We start from the raw sequence: 19588 nt of genomic DNA, 5'->3' as shown, positions 1-19588 counted from the left end.
AGGTGATGCAAACATGCATTAGCTCAAAATATCCTTTCACATCAATGGATTTGTGCAAAGAAAGATGCAGAATGTTTGGAAGAAGTTTGTTCTGCTCAGAGATCACAATTTGGATCAGCATTTCCAAGAATGCTCAATTTCTAGAGCAACAATCACTTGACAAAGGAATTATAAGCAAGGCCTCACATGCCATTGAGAAAGTTAATGAATTTGTAGTTAAATAAAATTTCAGTTTTTCTTGCTTCTTGATACTATCCAGGCTGTTTCTTTAAGCACATCATATACTAAGATCAGAAGAAAATGCCACACAACTCAAACACACAACACTTCCACTTCCACATCTTAACCTAAGGCATCCAACATTGGGCAACTGAACTCAGAAAAGCTGAAGTGAAAACTAACCAGAGATTTAAAAATGTCATATAAAAATATACTAAGTCAAGTAATGTCTAGAAGCCAAGTCAGAAATAATAATGCTCTCTTTATACACTGTACCCAAATTGATGTTGAATTTATGGCATTACCCTGAAATATCAAATACTTGAACTTTATTCTCCTTGTGGGATTTGCCATTGTTGGTAACTTAAGTACCACCACCTCAGCAGGATTCTTCCCAAACATGGCTTTTCTTAGTGTTTTCCCTGCAGGATCTCCATCCTCTGTCTCAGACCCTAATTTCCTTTTCCTGAAAGAAATGCTCCAAGCCCTCTTATTTGCCAAGACTGACCAGCTAGTACGAGTGAACAGATTCTACACTGCATGTTTATGCAGAATTCTAGCACCTAAGCTTACAATAACTCAGAGGAACCCTGTAGTAGGTTCTTAGACACAATTTCCTCTGGTGACCTAAGGAGCACCTTAACATTCTCATGAATCTTAGCCAAAATCTGTGTTAAAAGATATTGAGTTCAAATCATGTTGGGATGCAAGTTTTAACAACATTTTTATTTTTCCTCTCTGACAAATAAGTTTGTACATTTTCGCAACCTAATCATCATCCAAAAACATCCTACATATAACAAATATTTAAAACAACTCTACTAAATCAGCAACAGCACTCAAAGTAGCTAGCCTTAGAACACAGTCATTTTCCAAAACAACCAGCAAAACGAATACTTCAGCTGTATATATGGTTCTGCCACATCCTGAGGGTTTTATCTGCACTTCATTAAATTTTGCATAAGATAAGTCTCCAGACAAGAGCTATTACCAAGGGTTCTGTGCATACGAGTCTTAGACACAAAGACATTAGTCAGTTAATATTTGTAAAGTGCTTTGAAGATGAAAAGCAGTAGATGATTGCCAACTATTGTTTGAACTCCGGAGAAATTTCAATTTCTTTTTCTCAATATAATGTGTTTCCATTACACTATAGAATGTAATGGGTTCTGTGTGGTAGACTATTTTTAATCTTAAAATTACCCAACATTATTTGTTGTATTTTTCATTTAAGCTCTCTCTCCACCCCCAGTAAAACAAAGTTCACAGAATAATGATTTTTTTACCACTTTTCTGAAGGAAAAAAATTATCTGAACAAACATCTTCTCTGCAAAAAAGCTAAGTTGGAAAAAACAGTTCAGCGACATAGGAGTATTTTGAAAAACAGCCACATTCAAAGCTGAGTAGACACTGAAAATGGTCAAATTAAAACAAGATATGGGTTAATATGGTTCTCCCTCAATTCAGAATTCCCATGTGAGGATTCATGAGCTTTAGGTGAAAGCAATATTAACCCTTGTTAACTTGTGTAACTTGATTGCTTAAAATGGATTTTTCCAACATGTCAGTTTCACAAAAGATTGCAACTTTCTCCTAATTTGGTTTTTAGGCAAAGATTTCATTTGATCAGCTTGATGGACTGCAAAATAATATAGGAAGGCTGGAGACCATGCATGTTTGCAAACACACACACACACCCAAGTCCAAATTTGTTCTTAGTTACTTTGTTTAAGAAACTCTTCCCTCCTGCTCCCTATCCCCTCAGACAGACAGACAGCCTTGGCATCCCACCAATATAAAATACATTCCTGGCATCAGAACCAGGTAATACAAGCAGTGAGTTCTACTGTCAGCTGTTCTGCTCCCAAGAAGCAGTTGTACCTGTTCTTTGATCTCCTGCAGTTTTCGACTCTGCTCTCTGATATCATGAAGAAGTTGTAGTGCCTTGTCATCCTCCTGAGACACCTCCATCCGTGCCTGTTCCAGGCTTCGCTTTAAGCTCTGCAGAAAGCAAAATGTTCAATGCATAGACCCTTTGCACACTACTGTGTAAGAAATATCCCAGTCAAAGGAACACAAAGCTTCTCCTCAAATACTGTGAGACAACATAAATTAAGACACCAATTACGGAAACTTGCAAATTCACTGCTACCGAACTTCAATTTTTCCAGCCATAGAAAAGCAACACACCTACAAATACCATCTATTGCACAGAGATGTTAGTTCAAACCCTACTCTTGTAGACCAGGTGTGGAGTCAAAGAGCACACACAGTGAGTGAGACTTCTCAGCGACATTAATTATCCATCCTTTAGCACTATCTATTCACATCTCTAGCACTGGCACTTAGCTGATGCTATATTACCACCATGACTTGCTATTTTTCTCCCCGCTGTTGAACTCAGTTATGTCCTTTACTCTTTTTTAAACTTTAAAGAGAAAGGGGCAGCAACATTGTTTCAAGATTTGGGCAAAACCTTTAATGTTTTTCTATGTGTCTGACAAATTTCAACTTAGACAAATGCTCCTGTCACCTACTTAATGAGGATATCATTTTTCATCCAGAAGAACATAAGAAAGGCCGTACCGGGTCAGACCAAAGGTCCATCTAGCCCAGTATCTGTCTACCAACAGTGGCCAATGCCAGGTGCCCCTGAGGGAGTGAACCTAACAGGCAATGATCAAGTGATCTCTCTCCTGCCATCCATCTCCATCCTCTGACGAACAGAGGCTAGGGACACCATTCTTACCCATCCTGGCTAATAGCCATTTATGGACTTAGCCACCATGAATTTATCCAGTCCCCTTTTAAACATTGTTATAGTCCTAGCCTTCACAACCTCCTCAGGTAAGGAGTTCCACAAGTTGACTGTGCGCTGCGTGAAGAAGAACTTCCTTTTATTTGTTTTAAACCTGCTGCCTATTAATTTCATTTGGTGACCCCTAGTTCTTGTATTATGGGAATAAGTAAATAACTTTTCCTTATCCACTTTCTCAACATCACTCATAATTTTATATACCTCTATCATGTCCCCCCTTAGTCTTCTCTTTTCCAAACTGAAGAGTCCTAGCCTCTTTAATCTTTCCTCATATGGGACACTCTCTAAACCCCTAATCATTTTAGTTGCTCTTTTCTGAACCTTTTCTAGTGCTAGAATATCTTTTTTGAGGTGAGGAGACCACATCTGTACACAGTATTCGAGATGTGGGCGTACCATGGATTTATATAAGGGCAATAATATATTCTCAGTCTTATTCTCTATCCCCTTTTAATTGATGCATAACATCCTGTTTGCTTTTTTGACCGCCTGTGCACACTGCGTGGACATCTTCAGAGAACTATCCACGATAACTCCAAGATCTTTTTCCTGACTCGTTATAGCTAAATTAGCCCCCATCATGTTGTATGTATAGTTGGGGTTATTTTTTCCAATGTGCATTACTTTACATTTATCCACATTAAATTTCATTTGCCATTTTGTTGCCCAATCACTTAGTTTTGTGAGATCTTTTTGAAGTTCTTCACAATCTGCTTTGGTCTTAACTATCTTGAGTAGTTTAGTATTATCTGCAAACTTTGCCACCTCACTGTTTACCCCTTTCTCCAGATGATTTATGAATAAATTGAATAGGATTGGTCCTAGGACTGACCCTTGGGGAACACCACTAGTTACCCCTCTCTACTCTGAGAATTTACCATTAATTCCTACCCTTTGTTCCCTGTCCTTTAACCAGTTCTCAATCCATGAAAGGACCTTTCCTTTTATCCCATGACAGCTTAATTTACGTAAGAGCCTTTGGTGAGGGACCTTGTCAAAGGCTTTCTGGAAATCTAAGTACACTATGTCCACCGGATCCCCCTTGTCCACATGTTTGTTGACCCCTTCAAAGAACTCTAATAAATTAGTAAGACACGATTTCCCTTTACAGAAACCATGTTGACTATTGCTCAAGAGTTTATGTTTTTCTATGTGTCTGACAATTTTATTCTTTACTATTGTTTCAACTAATTTGCCCGGTACCGACGTTAGACTTACCGGTCTGTAATTGCCGGGATCACCCCTAGAGCCCTTTTTAAATATTGGCGTTACATTAGCTAACTTCCAGTCATTGGGTACCGAAGCCGATTTAAAGGACAGGTTACAAACCTTAGTTAATAGTTCCGCAACTTCACATTTGAGTTCTTTCAGAACTCTTGGGTGAATGCCATCTGGTCCTGGTGACTTGTTAATGTTGAGTTTATCAATTAATTCCAAAACCTCCTCTAGTGACACTTCAATCTGTGACAGTTCCTCAGATTTGTCACCTACAAAAGCCAGCTCAGGTTTGGGAATCTCCCTAACATCCTCAGCCGTGAAGACTGAAGCAAAGAATCCATTTAGTTTCTCCGCAATGACTTTATCGTCTTTAAGCGCTCCTTTTGTATTTTCATCATCAAGGGGCCCCACTGGTTGTTTAGCAGGCTTCCTGCTTCTGATGTACTTAAAAAACATTTTGTTATTACCTTTGGAATTTTTGGCTAGCCGTTCTTCAAACTCCTCTTTGGCTTTTCTTATTACACTCTTGCACTTAAGTTGGCAGTGTTTGTGCTCCTTTCTATTTGCCTCACTAGGATTTGACTTCCACTTTTTAAAGGAAGTCTTCTTATCTCTCACTGCTTCTTTTACATGGTTGTTAAGCCACGGTGGCTCTTTTTTAGTTCTTTTACTGTTTTTCTTAATTTGGGGTATACATTGAAGTTGGGCCTCTATTATGGTGTCTTTAAAAAGGGCCCACGCAACTTGCAGGGATTTCACTTTAGTCACTGTACCTTTTAACTTTTGTCTAACTAACCCCCTCATTTTTGTATAGTTCCCCCTTTTGAAATTAAAGGCCACAGTGTTGGGCAGTTGGGATGTTCTTCCCACCACAGGGATGTTGAATGCTATTGTATTATGGTCACTATTTCCAAGCGGTCCTGCTATAGTTACCTCTTGGACCAGCTCCTGCGCTCCACTCAGGATTAAATCTAGAGTCGCCTCTCCTCTTGTGGGTTCCTGTACCAGCTGCTCCATGAAGCAGTCATTTAAAGTATTGAGACATTTTATCTCTGCATTTCATCCTGAAGTGAAATGTTCCCAGTCAATATGGGGATAATTGAAATCCCCCACTATTATTGGGTTCTTAATTTTGATAGCCTCTCTAATTTCCCTTAGCATTTCATCATCACTATTACTGTCCTGGTCAGGTGGTCGATAATAGATCCCTACTGTTATATTTTTACTAGAGCATGAAATTTCTATCCATAGAGACTCTATGGAACCTGTGGATTCGCTTACGATTTTTACTTCATTTGAATCTACACTTTCTTTAACATATATATATATGAAGGATCCAAAACTTTTTAATGTTGTTTATACAACAGAAAACAGTATATCCAGATGGTTCAACCCAGCTTCAGATGCACCTCCTGCTGTGCATTATTGCATTTAAAGCCCCCCATTTATCCAGATAAATTCATGTTCCCCATTCTATTTAGATAAATGAAGTTACACTCTATAGGAAATGCTTCACACTCCACTGAAAAGCAGCCACTGATAGAGTGTTGCCTTGGCATGATACATAGACAGAGTTTTGGGTTTTGGTGAGAGAGGGGAAGGAGGACAGCAAAATACCAAATCCAATTGAAAATATAAGCCCTATTTAAGTAGGCAGAGTGTAAACATCCTCATTGGAATTTTGCCAAGACAACAGGGCAGACATCCCTACTCCTGTAAAAATGACAAAGGATCTTAAATACATATCTTTAAGGGCCTCATTTTTATATCCCATCTGAAAAACAGCATTTGCCACAGACACATTGCTATCACTACGCTGGGGAATTGGAGCAGTACAAACTCAGAATGTCACATTATTGAGTCAACACCATGTCCTGAAACACTTTTGTTGTCCTTTGAGGTTTTCCTTTAAGTATTGAATAGGCCCCACCTTGCTTTCATTCTGAAGTCTATCAAGATCAGAACCCAAAAACGGTACAGTATTGCTACTAGGACAAGAAGAGAACCAAAATGTAGTTCACTGTGAGCAAGACAACGGTTTTAGCTCCTTTACCATTACTACTGAATGATGTTGTAAGCACATAGGCCAAGGAATAAAGTTTGAACAAACCCGTATCTACCAGGCCTTCAATACTCTCAAACAATTTACTGCTCCGATTTCAATAGACAACCATTCCTCTTCCACATTATCTTCTTTCCTTACTGTATATGCACCACCGAGACCATCATGGAACAGAAAGCTAAAGACTATCAGAAATTGCACCTTCAAAGGGAAAAGGACTACGATAAAGGCTCACACTGCATTCTGTGATGTAGGTTGCCAGGTCCTGCTCCAGGAGGGATCGCTGGGTCTCAGAGGCTTTCAGTTCCACCTCCTTTTGGCTAAGTACAGCCTCCACCTCTGACACCCTCCGGTGCAATCGCGTCATTTCCTGCTCCATCTGCAACAAACATTGAAAGGTTAAAAAGCATTCCCAAAGCTCTGTCAGTTGCTAATTTCAACGCACCACATGTGATGAATTTCAGTCTCTAAGAGACTCCTAGTTATAATTCTCCAAATGCTATTTAAATTCCAATACCATTGTCTCTGCTCCTGGGAATGCACAGTTCTTCACAAGGACAGGTAGTAAGTCTAAGTCACCCCATTCATTCAAGCTGCTTGTTCATATTCAGTCATTCTTCAGTCATCTCTGGTTTTGCAGAGATGGGTCACTTTAGCTTTATCCCAAATCCATGTTGGACCAGAGGATGGGTCTCCCCCATCTCCTTGCAGGAATAAATGGTCAAATCCAGCACAAGACAGGGAAACAAATAATTGCACTCTCATAAAAGTCTCAAACAACACTTGAGTTTTTATAGACTCCAATGAGTTCTCTTTACTAAGAAACAGCAACTGTTAAAAGATGTTCACCATAATCAATGAAATGGCAACAGTTACACAAGTAGAAGCTGAAGGACTAGGAAGAGAGACTTTGTATCACTCAGAACAGAAATGCAGCAACTCTGCAACCGATGAGAAGTAAATGCTGCATGCTGGAAGAAGCAGTCATCTGTGTCATGGTGAGAAAAGAGCTGTTTAAAATCCAGAGCCTCCTCTTGTTAAGTTTAACATATCTACAGCAAAGGCATGGCCTAAATTCATCTTCTTCTGTACTGATCAGGAAGCCATTTCACTGAAGGAAAAGAACTTTGCCCACCATAGATCTGGACGATCAGCAGCATCTGACAGATCCCTTGGCATACATTGGTTGTAGATTCCTGGAGCAATGAGGGAGGCCACTCACATAAATAAATACCTTGTGACACTTGTCCTGGGTGTCCTGCAGCTCTTTGCTCTTTAGAAGGAGTTTCTTTTCCATGGAGCTGATCTTAGCTGGAGAGTCCAACCCCAGGACAACAGACCTAAAAGAACAAAGCCAAATAATACATAAATATCGGCAAAACGGTACATGACTCTCCACTTAAACAACTTTGCTCAGATCATTGGGTGGTTATCCTGGGCTAAACTAGGCGGAAAGATGAGGCAAACTTTATAGTGTAATAGCTACTAGGTTAGGTCAATCAACATTGTGTGTCATTAGTAACCACCACGTCAGCTCCTCTACTGGTTACAAGATTAGTACTTTCATTTACACAGTAAGTTTTAAATTCATAACATCAAACAAGGTGACATGGAACGCATTTCTAGATGCTCCTTGCTGGTGTTACAAAGCCAAATGTCAAATTGGTTTTAACCACTCAAGAAGTTAAATCATTCGCTGAAAATTCATTGCCTGTTATATTTTGTTACTGTTAAAACAGGTTTCAAAAACAAAAGCAGACAGTACTAGAAAAGCAACTGAAAACTCAAAGGTGCCAAACTCTGAACCACAGTGAGCTGAAGCACCTGCTCGTTAACTTGTTCTCTGCTATCCCAGGATTTTACTGAAACATTCCCAGTGCAGCTCTGTACACTCCTTCTCTATTTCATCCACACGGACACAATTAGCCTCATTTCTAGATCTCAAAGTTCCACCAATAAGCGGTATCTCCTGAGAAAAATCTACTTAACTGTAGCATTCATTGAAATTTGACTGCAGGAAATTGAGGAACGCATTTACATTTTTTTAGCACTCTCTCTGATTGGGCTCTTTACCCCCCCATAAAGTTAACTATTCATGTTGGTTGAAACCAGCGCTTCTCAAACTGGGGGTTTCGACCCCAAAGGGGGTTGCAAACCTATTATGGGGGAGGTCATGGTATTGCCACCTTTACTTCTGCACTGCTTCCAGAGCTGGGCAGCCGGAAAGTGGTGGCTATTGGCTGGGCACCCAGCTCTGAAGGCATTGCTGCTGCCAGCAGCAGTGAAGTAGTAAAGGGGGCAATACCATACCATGTCACCCTTACTTCTGCACTGCTCCTGGCAACAGCATTGCCTTCAGAGTCAGGCACCCAGCTCTGAAGGCAGTGCCTCTGCCAGCAGCAGTGCAGAAGTAATGGTGGCATGGGGGGGGTCCACTTTTTTGGGGGGGCAGTTATCAAAACCTGAAATATTTACAAAGGGGGTCCCAGCAAAAAAAAGTTTGAGAACCCATGGCTTAAACTGATTCTAGAAAAGCATTAGAAGTGACTATTTGTGATTTGGAGCATATGTTAGTGTTTTGTACTCTTAAACCAGATGTTTTAACTATTACCTGCTTAAATATGATCTCAAATTATACAAAAAAATTAAAAAACAAAATCATATTCGACAGAAACAGTTCCCTGTAGCAAAATGTGATTCCAACTAGGTAGTTAAGTAGTTAATGAAGGAACCAGTTTTAACAGAAGAAGCCTAGAGCTCATTGTAAGTTGAGATTTTAAAAGTACAATGAAGGTGCTAATAAAAGAACATGCAGTCTGCCCACACATTGCTTGCCGGCTTCTCCTGGCCACAGCTTTGGTATGCAGCCAGTTATCCCCATGGAGAGAAATGAGCTTCAAGCAGCCCTTTGCACATAGCTACACACCCACACACAGCAGCACTGTCTCTTCTTACACCAAGGAAAGTTTGATTTTACCACCACCATTTTCTGAGAAAATGTACTCCCAAGTCCAAATCACACAGAGGGTATTAGTCACACACATGAAAAGAAATGGACTTTATAAAACTGTGCTGCAGCAGCATGTGTGGAACAACAGATTTTAATGAGTGCCACCTTCTAAAGCCATTTGGAATGCAATCCTGATATTAACCTAAGTATAGCAGAGCCCACCACTCCCAACCTACATAGAAATATCTAATATAATGAAATCACTTTTTTTTAAAAACTGAGAAACAAGCTTATTAGAAGAATGAAACCCACATATCAAATGACAAGATATAATGAGGATTTATTAGAAGAATAAATCATAAAATTGAATGCACTGGTTAGACACTCAAATTGGTTAACTTGGTCTAATCAATCCTATCCCCCAGATTATCATTTTTAAAAGTCAATATATCAAAACATCACTAGACTCCTCCAGAGAACAAGCAGCCATCAGAGAAAAATACTTATTAAATCCCATCATAGTCAGGCGTACAAACAAGGCTAAAAATGGATAGGTGAGAAAAAACAGTGCTAGAAATAAAAATTAAAAGATCACATTAACTAAAAAAGATGCAAAGAAATCTGCTTCAAAATGTAATTCTTATAAATATAAAAATAACTGCAAATGTGTAATGATAATTTTGACAAGTTTTTTATATTAAAATGTTAACTTTCGAGATCTCTAAATTATCTCAGCAAAAGCCATTTTTTAAAAATAATCATAGTTCCACCAAAGAATCCTGTGGCACCTTATAGACTAACAGATGTTTTGTAGCATGAGCTTTCGTAGGTGAACACCCACTTCTTCGGATGCAAGCAGAGGCTACCCCTCTGATACTTGACATAGTTCCACAGCATTCATCATTGCCCTTTAGTTTTCTGCTCAAACCACAGGCACTGCTCAGCAGATTCTAGCTAGTTCTGATAGAAAAGAGGACACTTGCACCACTGGTTCATTATAAAAGTTCCTGTTTCATCCTGGTGTGCGTTTTTTGTTTTTTTAAGGAGCATGCTCATAATACTGTACACACCATTTTGCAATTCAAACATTTTGCCTGGAGAGACAACTAAACCATCTAGCTGCACTGCAACATGGGGAACAACAGTATGGGACCCAGGGAGAAAGCACACCGCACAGCAATGGAGTGGTGGGATGGAGTGGGGTGTATTGCTACCCTTAAATGATCCCCCAGCCAAAGTTTGGAATGTCATTAACTGGCTCTAGAGATAGCTGTTTCTTAGGTGTGATGTGTGGGGTTTGGGAAGAAATACATTGCAATCCTTCCCTCCCATTCAAAATAAAAAAGATCCCTTAAAAAAATGTGCGCGCTAACCATGGCAATTTTTTGTCACTATGAAAATCGGTACATCTCAACCCCAAAGCAAGCTGGTCTCCATATACTGGATTTGCATTAGGCACACATAAGAGTTCGGCAGTGTCCACTTCAGCTAACTCCTCCTTTCATGCAAACTCTACTAAGACTGCTTCCTAAGTACCCCTACCACCTTTTTAAGTCTCAAGAAGAGAGAGAGAGAGAGAGAGAGTAATCAAGAGAAATGGGATGCTTAAAATCTAACAGAAGCCTTATCACGGAGATCCAAACTCCCAAAGGATTTTATGACAAGATGTGAGATGTGTGCTGTAGTGTCATTGTTACATACCCCCTCATTCAGAGTTATCTCAGAAGCGAAACACATTCAATCTGACAGCAAAAGCTACCATGCAAACATATCACTCAACTGGTATCATTTCAGAATATTTAATTAAATTAACCATTAAACCAGGGGTTCCCAAACTTGTTCCGTCACTTGTGCGGGGAAAGCCCCTGGTGGGCCGGGCTGGTTTGTGTACTTGCAGCATCCACGTTCCCAGGCCAATAGGAACTGCTGGAAGTGGCGCGGGCCGAGAGACGTACTGGCCACCGCTTCCAGCGGCTCCCATTGGCCTGGAGGAGCGAACCGCGGCCAGTGGGAGCCTCGATCAGCCGAACCTGCGGACGCGGCAGGTAAACAAACCAGTCTGGACTGCCAGGGACTTTCCCAGCACAAGCAGCGGAACAAGTTTGGGAACCACTGCATTAAACTAAGAGTCACTTATCTCAGCACAACAGTGTTTGCAATTCCAAATTAACAACAACAAAAGGGAATGACTTATGTAAATAAGACACAGGAATGAAGGGGAATATAAAAAAACTTAAGTCTTGGTCAAATCTACAATAGAAAACGCTAACCACACTAGCTGTGCTAATCTATTTTCAAGAGGAAAATTATCTCCTTGAGTTATCATTTAAATGAATTGGCTTAATGCTGATTACCTAGTAATTCATGGATAGAGCCAGAGCCTCTCCCAGAAGGACTGTAGGGAATGGTGCAGAAGTGCTGGATATCAGAGGGCTCCTCCTGTCCTAATCTTTTCAAGTAAGAATCACTACAGAAAAAGCTAGAGGTTAACCAAAAGGGAATGGCAAGTTCACAGCCCATCCTCTATCATGCACTGTATCTTCTTACTTCATCTTTTTATCCCAATCTCATAAGCCTCCAACTCACCTGTGCCTCTTCCCTCTCATAGCTGCTGGTACCATCTGTCCTAATCCTGGCCCCTGCATATATCCATACTCCCCCTTCCCATGCCTCATGCTTAAGGCTAAGATTGTGTCACAGGTATTTTTAGTAAAACTCACGGACAGGACACAGGAAATAAACAATACCTCACAGAAGCCCAAGTCCTGCCATGCACGGGGCTGAAGCTGAAGTTGAAGTAGTCAGGGAAATCAATTAAAGTCACGGAATCCGTGACCAAATCATATCCTTACTCATTCTCTATTCTCTAATTTAATTTCCATCTCTACCCTTCCACTCCTCCAGCCTTTCCATTTTCTGTTCCCTCTCAAATGCCTCCTCCATCCTAAAACACAGCAAAAACCAAACAATGATACCATCAAGATGTGAATGCAATGAACTGAAACAGCAGATTATTATTGAAACCTTGTTCTCCCTTTCCTCTTTTCTCCCTTTCCAAGGGCTGGAACAGAAACCTACCAGCTGTTAGATTAAACTTACCAGCCAGAGAGGTCAATACGAAAAACAACAGAGGAAGAAATCCTCACCAGCAAAGTCTGGGGTAACATACTGGTGATAAGGTCAGCCCCTCTCCCAACCTCAGTTGCTGGGGAGGGGGAAGATGCATAGAAGATGCTTACCTGCACCAAACATGAGAATTCCTCATTTTGTATCAGCCTTACCTCTAGCTAGTAAGTGTCTGATAAATTTGAAGAACCAGTCCTCTTCACACTTCTCCAGTCTCTTATTGGCTTAAGGAGGGTAAGAGTTGGGGCAAAAGAGAATGAAGAGAGGTCTGCTGTACCCCCTATTCCATCCTTTTGTGGGAGTCCTCCTTACCCATGAATCATGCAAGTGCCTATCTGCACTGTTGCTCCTCAAGGCTTTGCCAACCAGCGGCAGCAATGTGAAAGTAACATGATTCTTGACAGTTTGGCTACAGCCCACTAGATTCTGACTGGAACATAGGACTGGAAGGGACCTCCTGGGTCATCAAACCCACTCCCTACTATTGCATATAATCCTAGTCATAAACTTATCATGCTCCATATTAAAACTAGCTATTCCTATTGGAAAGGTGTGCCAGAATCTCTCCTCTGATGTTTAGAAACTTTCTTCTAAATTGCCAGCCTAAAATTTATCCATGGTGGGTTTCCTTCAGCTTAAATAGCTCTACTCCCTGCCTGGCATTTACCTCCCAAATGTATTTACAGAGAGCAAACATATCCCCTCTCGGCCTTCATTTTGCTAGTCTAAACAAGCCCAGCTCTTTTAGTTTCCTCCGGTAGGACCGGCTCTCCATTCCCCTAACCATCCTAGCAGACCTTCTATGCACCCATTCCAATCTGAATTCATCTGTCTCGAACATGAGTGACCAGATCAGTACACAGTATTCCAGATGAGGTCTTACAAGTGCCTTGTACAATGGCATTAATACTTCCCTATGTCTATTGGAAATACCTAACCTAATACATCCCAGATGTAGTGAAAGTAACAGGGACCTTGTTAACTACAATCTACTGCTGCTGCTGCACAAAACTGTGGGCAGCAAGAAAGGCACTAGAGCTATCAGTCTGCAAACATAGGAAACCAGCCCAGCATCACTTAGCAACCATAAGAATTATAATTCATTTTTAAATGACAGTTTAAATTCTGCACTGATGAGTTAGTAACTCACACTTGTTAGAGAAAGCACCCCACTTACTACTAGCAAAGTACACAAATGATTCTTTAAGCCTTATTCTCTGTTTGTTGTTCTCATTCACTGCCTCCTGCTTCCCAGGGCAGGTAATGTGTCTTATTTGTTCAATAAAGTACCTAGTACACAGTGGACATTTTATAAATTATAAAGAAATCTTCCTCATTCCCCAACCTAGCAGTGGGATTGAGGAGATCACTAGTCACTGCACTAGCTCAACACAAGTTTAAATACTGATGTATCCTAATCTCCCTCTATTCCTTGCAATATTTAGCAGCTGCTCCTCAAAACAAAATGCAGTTCTTTACTCCCAAAGGTAAATCCAGGAACGAGTTTATGAAAATCCAGTTCTAATATAAAGTTCAGCCTATAATATAAACAGAATCTTCTTATAATCCCTTTCTTCCAAAGGAACCTAATATATGACCAATTCTGTGCATCAACATACAGGAGAACAGGCTGCATTAGGCAGTTCTATACAACTTTACCCATAATTCCTCCAATGCATATTAATCTTGACCCTCTTTTGCTGTATCCTCACTATTCTACTACTAGAACCCAAACAAAACGTCAACAGTCGTCCTTAACTGTTATATGCACCACCTCCCACTAATCAGTTCCAACACAGCTTTGACAATGCACACTTATATCAACCTGTAACACCCTCATCTGATCAGCCTTTTACCAATATCACACATCTGCCAGTGGACCTGAGACTTAACCATAAACCCTCTCCACACTTCTCGTACCAGGATCCCAATACATACAGAGTTCTAGCAATACACCTAGATCAAGTTCTGAGCCTCTACTGACAGTTACACAAATGGCATTCTGGTTTTGTTATGTGGAGAAGAGTCCATTAGGGAGTAGGATGACACCATAAGTCATTTCACTTATAATTCAAGGTAGATTTTAACCCCAAGTATCCACAGTTGACATTTACCAACTGACATCTGACTTCCACTGACATCTCACTAAAAGCCAACATCTCATCTTTCAACCATTATTATACCCTCCTCCTCCTCCCTCCCAACCATGCAGGCAACACCTGTGAGGAGGGACAGTCACTAAAGACAGTTAGAGTCTCCCCTTCTGATCACCAACCTATACATCATATAACCTTGACTCAAAATATGGGCAACAGCCAAGAATACCACAAAATTTGGTTCCACACTTCTCTCTCGAGCAACTTACTCAGCACCAAAAGCAACTATCACAGCCAATATGACAAAGACATGAAACCTGGTTCAAGTCCCTGATGGGGATTAACTCAGTGATGACAGAAAACGGTTGAAACTAAAAGATAGTACCTTAGCATGTTGAGTCACCAAGTCAGCTAAAGGAATTGCATTTCTGAGTCGCCTTCTGGTACTGGAATAAGGATTCCTCAATTTGATGTGCTGCACTAATGCTTTTCTCATTAGCTCTAACACCAGGAACCAAGGACTCACCAGGTCAAAGGGGTTTACACCATGCCATTTACATTTTTCCTTTTCCTGTCTCGGTTCTCTCTCTGAAATACTAATTCCTTCCCAAATGAAGACCAATTTTTATGGATTTCAGTTCCTCACCCCCTCCCTGCACTGCCTATGGCTCTCTGACCCCATACTACATCCAAAATACAGCAATGCCTAGTCTCAGTGTTTAACTTGACCGAGCAGTACACACTGCCAGCTCAGTGAAGCTCTATCTCTGGGTCACTGACCCATCAACACACATTTCTGGATTAGTGGCTCTCCATCTCTGTGAATCACTGATTCAGCCTCACACCCACCCCTAGTTTTGTGACAACCAGTCTCTGCATTTCTGACCTAACAGAACATACCCCCACTTCAGCCTCTGAACTCCGTAAGATTTTCCTTCTTCCAGAGACCTGAAAAAACAGAAATCAAACTGCCCACTCCTCTCCAGGGAACAGCAAACACAACTAATGCAAAGTAACCAAATCATAATTTTAGCAATGTCAGTTTCAGAACCAGCCTTATTTTCCACACAAAACCAGAGAACAATATTAAATATACAAAACCACAGCAGCAACAGATAGAGCCTAAAGCTGTCAGCTTCCCTAAAGCAGGGCGCAGGCCAGTTAAAAGCAGCTTTCCCCCTCCCCCATCCCCTCCCCAGTACAAGCCATGATTTTCTTGTACTGATCCTGTTCACTTAGACAGTAATTCCCACTTACTCTGATCTGAGGATCCCCAGAGCCTTGATGAAGGAAAACCCCACAAACGGCAAATCTTCACCCGAGAAGCCGGCTGAGTTCAACTGCCGCGGAGAGGATAAAACCCGCGAATTCTTCTCTGGTTCATCAAAATTTGAGGTGTCATCATCAGACCTGAGGGTAGGAACGAAGGGGGGAGGAGCTGGCAGAAAAAACGAGGAGAAAAGACAAATTTCAGCTACAGTTTGCTCTGCAACGGTCCCATTCATTCAATGCTTGCAATGGCACTGCAGCTCCTGCTTTTAATCTTGCTAACACAAGCAGACTGAGCTGCTGCTCTCAAATCGTATTACAGCAACAAGAGATTAACCCTTCAGCTACCAACATGGCTACCATTCTGCAGCCACAGTGTCTCCCATGCTGGTTAAACTGGTATTTTGAGTCAAAGGCACCAGGCTAAGAAAAGCTTTGGTCTCATATTTATTATTATCAGGTTATTTCTTCCTGATTTTTCTAGAAAAACAAAAATGTCTCTAATCCACCAAATCAGTGGAGTAAACTACTTCATGAGAATAGAGTGAGCTACCTTGCTAGCCAGCTAAGGACTAATTTCTGCCTATCACCTCTACCAGCAGCCTCCCCAGTCCAGATTTCTGGTTCTTGTTACCATCAGTAAACGTATCTTGTTCCTGGAAGATTTCAACATGCTGCAGCTACTAACCCCAAATAGCTCTTGGAGAAGGAAGAAAAAGAAATAAAGATTTGCTTCCCCATGACAGCTTGCTTAGGATTTGGAACTCTTGGTGGGACACCACTGCAGTCTGGCTCCAATACAATCTGAATCGAGGTATCAATGGCAGGAATTATAATCTATTTCTTACTCTAATTTTTAAATCAAAATATCTTAACTTGTTAACCACTTGTTTAATTTCAGCCCATCTTCTAACATTTGCTGCAGTTTAATTAACACAACAAAACAAAAGGATAAGTTCTTTTAAATGATGTGCAGCACCCCAGGTCCCTGCTGGTTTGGCTGCATGTGTGAAAAGAATGAATGTAAAAGCTTGCTGTGCAATTCCTACCTCATAAAAGCATGTTTCCTCCCAAGATTTTTTTTTTTTTTAAATTTCATCATTCAGGTCTTCACTCCCTGCAAATCTACTAAGCTCTTTTTTGCTCTATGAAGCAGACAGCTCTTCAGTCCGCAACTAGAACACAGCCCATTGTTACAAACTGATGGAAGTGTTGTGTGCTAAAACCGTTACCATGGATCCAGTATAGATCTCCTGTAGCTGAAGGGCTGATGAGAATTGAAGAACCGGGAACAAACATTACAGCCCCTGCAGTGCAGGCTCCCTGCTCCTCACTCTGTGCATGCTCTAAGTTTAACCCTACCTGCTTGCATTCGTGACAGATGCTGATGCTTATCTGACTGACACAAGCAGAATGAGTCACTGCTGGAGCTTGCTAGCTCCCTCTAGGTTGCCAAATCCTTTCACAGCTCAATTTTTAACTCTTAATTTTCTATGCTAATTTGTGTATTAGCTAACAGCAGACCAACACCAAGCTACCACTAGACCAGCATTCACAAACAAAAATCTGCCTGTTTAAATCAGTAAATTGCAACAATACATGCATGCTCTATTAGTGGCTTTCCAGGGAGCCATGCTGACACAGCTTCCAAATAGGGAAAAGAAAGGAAGGTCCATCAAGCTGGGAAGATACTACTCACATACCATAGTTTCAAGAACATTGGAGTAGGATGAATGAAAAACTCAAAGATAAAAATATGCATTAATAAGGAAAGTATATTACCACTCAAACAGGACAACATTCAAATCATCTTTGTCATTATCAAACAAATAGGTTCTGATACTTCATTGGTTTAAAAAAATTGCAGATGTTTAATAGGATGGGATCTGTATTACAGACTGAATTCTCTCAATATGACATCCAGTTATAGCTCTTCTGTCTAGCGCTCTCACTCACACAAACACAGGAGCAATAGATTACAATACAACTTAATTAGCTATAACATTTTTCATACAAATGGCATCCCAAAATGCTTTGCAAAATAAAGAATTAAAGAGTAGTAAAGGGAAGAAATAGAAGTAATACATTTTATTTTCAGCATCCAGAATGAAAAGGCCTATGGGCACCCTTTAACTGGTTTATTCCCGCTGCCTCCATCTAAGATTTAAAGAGAGATTGGACTGATGAGACAGAGCAATATAGGAAGGAGAAGACTATCTAGTTGATATGGTAAAGTCTAGAACCCCTCTTGTAAGGTAAGTCAAAAACATACCTTAACAGAAAAGGAAGGTATATATTATAACTCTATATAAGACCGTATCATTTAATATTTAACAGATTTGTTCAAGCTAGAAATAAAGAGAGAGACTGAATCTCACCTTTCATCAGAAAGTAGAAGGAATCTACAGAGGAACCATTCTCAGGCAACTACAATTAAAGGCAAGAAACTTTCCTCTCACCATTAACAAGTATCTTCTAAAAGTCCCCACTCAGACTACAGTGGTAGAGCTAATTTAAATATGCTTAAAATAAGTATAGAGATAAAAGATAAATAGCACTCAATGAAAGAACAACAGAAGCAAGGAGGAACAAGATACAACACAATATCCAATAGCAACATCTTCATATGGTTGAAGAAAGCTAAAGATGGAAAGTAAATAGGACTTTTAGAAAGAGAAAGCTAATTTTAATATTACATTTTCTACTGCAATTTCTTCTGATGTTTAATAAAAGCTCTGCACAAAAGGAGAGAGACACAGAGAAAGCTAGCTGAAAGGGAAGAAACCTGAATTTGCCCTTTGCTTTGCATCTCCTGAAGAGGCATTCATGTGAGAAGAGCTATTACCAACCTAACACAGTTGAGAAGCTCTTCTTTCTAACCTTGTTACCATATTACTATCAAGAAACAATGGCAAGGAAAAAAAGAAAGTCATTAAACACACCTCTGGCTGCAAGTGGATCAGAACTGCTGACAGTGACTGAAAGGGGAAAATGAATTTCTTCAGAGGTAGGTTTCAGACCACTTTGGATGAGAAGAGACTCACAGGAGGGAGAAGGGACACACTTGGAAAGAGATATGCTAGATCCGCTTTGCTTGGCTGCTTTTGATAATTACTTGGTAATGTCTTTAGATTCCTTTATTCCTGAGATTAAGGCATTCCCCTGCTTGTCTCTTGAAACTGCCTGTAAAATAATTGGTGCGGCTTATATAACAGGCTGAGAAAAGGGAGCAATTTGGTTGGTTAACAAGGTTTAAATGCATGTCTATGAAAGGGTCCTTGGGTAACCAGAACTGGCCAATTATTTCTTGTTTAAAACCAGAGAATTCTCATTCCTCTATAATTATGGTATCCTCAAAATAGGATGAAGACTAGCAAATACAAAGGTGTAAGTGTGTTCATATTGAGGCTATTCTCAAGTGCTTCTTTAAAAAATAAGAACGCTTAAAAGAGGTCATAGTAAGACTCTGGGAACTGAATATCAAATACATGCCATTGCATCTGGCAAAACTAAAGATTTGTTCAGGAGATTCATATTTTTTTCCCTCTACAGGTTTATTCAAAAAGAAACAAAACGATGCTACAAACAGGATATTCTAATCCTGAAACTTTAATCTTATAAAAACTGATTGATACATGGATCATTTTCTGCCTGTAATATGTTGCAAGTAAACAGCATATGCGGTCATTATTTAAATGCCTTCTAGAGAACTGTACATTACATAAGAATCAATTGCTTACTCAGATACCCTTCTTGTGGAGGAAGTATATAACCCTCATCCACCTGTTCTAAAGAATGACTTCTGGAGGTAAGGGGGTGTCATATGCTG

At 40.3% G+C, this 19588-nt stretch overlaps 1 protein-coding gene across 7 annotated transcripts in view; it reads right to left on the bottom strand.

Annotated features, from left to right (window-relative positions):
* The window catches only part of CIT (citron rho-interacting serine/threonine kinase), a 99412-nt gene that overhangs the window by 59990 nt on the left and 19834 nt on the right, over positions 1-19588 (bottom strand). For all 7 annotated transcript variants that reach the window (XM_039505792.1, XM_039505788.1, XM_039505791.1 and 4 more), the window contains exons 10-13: positions 15748-15928; positions 7553-7658; positions 6554-6697; positions 2102-2221 (exon numbers count right to left, since the gene is read on the bottom strand). In XM_039505792.1, the coding sequence (XP_039361726.1) occupies positions 2102-2221; positions 6554-6697; positions 7553-7658; positions 15748-15928 (551 nt within the window). The remainder of the gene's footprint in view (positions 1-2101; positions 2222-6553; positions 6698-7552; positions 7659-15747; positions 15929-19588) is intronic.

This window comes from Mauremys reevesii, linkage group 18 (genome assembly GCF_016161935.1).
Source record: "Mauremys reevesii isolate NIE-2019 linkage group 18, ASM1616193v1, whole genome shotgun sequence".
Classification (NCBI taxonomy): Eukaryota; Metazoa; Chordata; order Testudines; family Geoemydidae; genus Mauremys; species Mauremys reevesii.
Note: the sequence above shows the minus strand (reverse complement) of the source record. Positions and strands in the feature narration are given on the sequence as shown.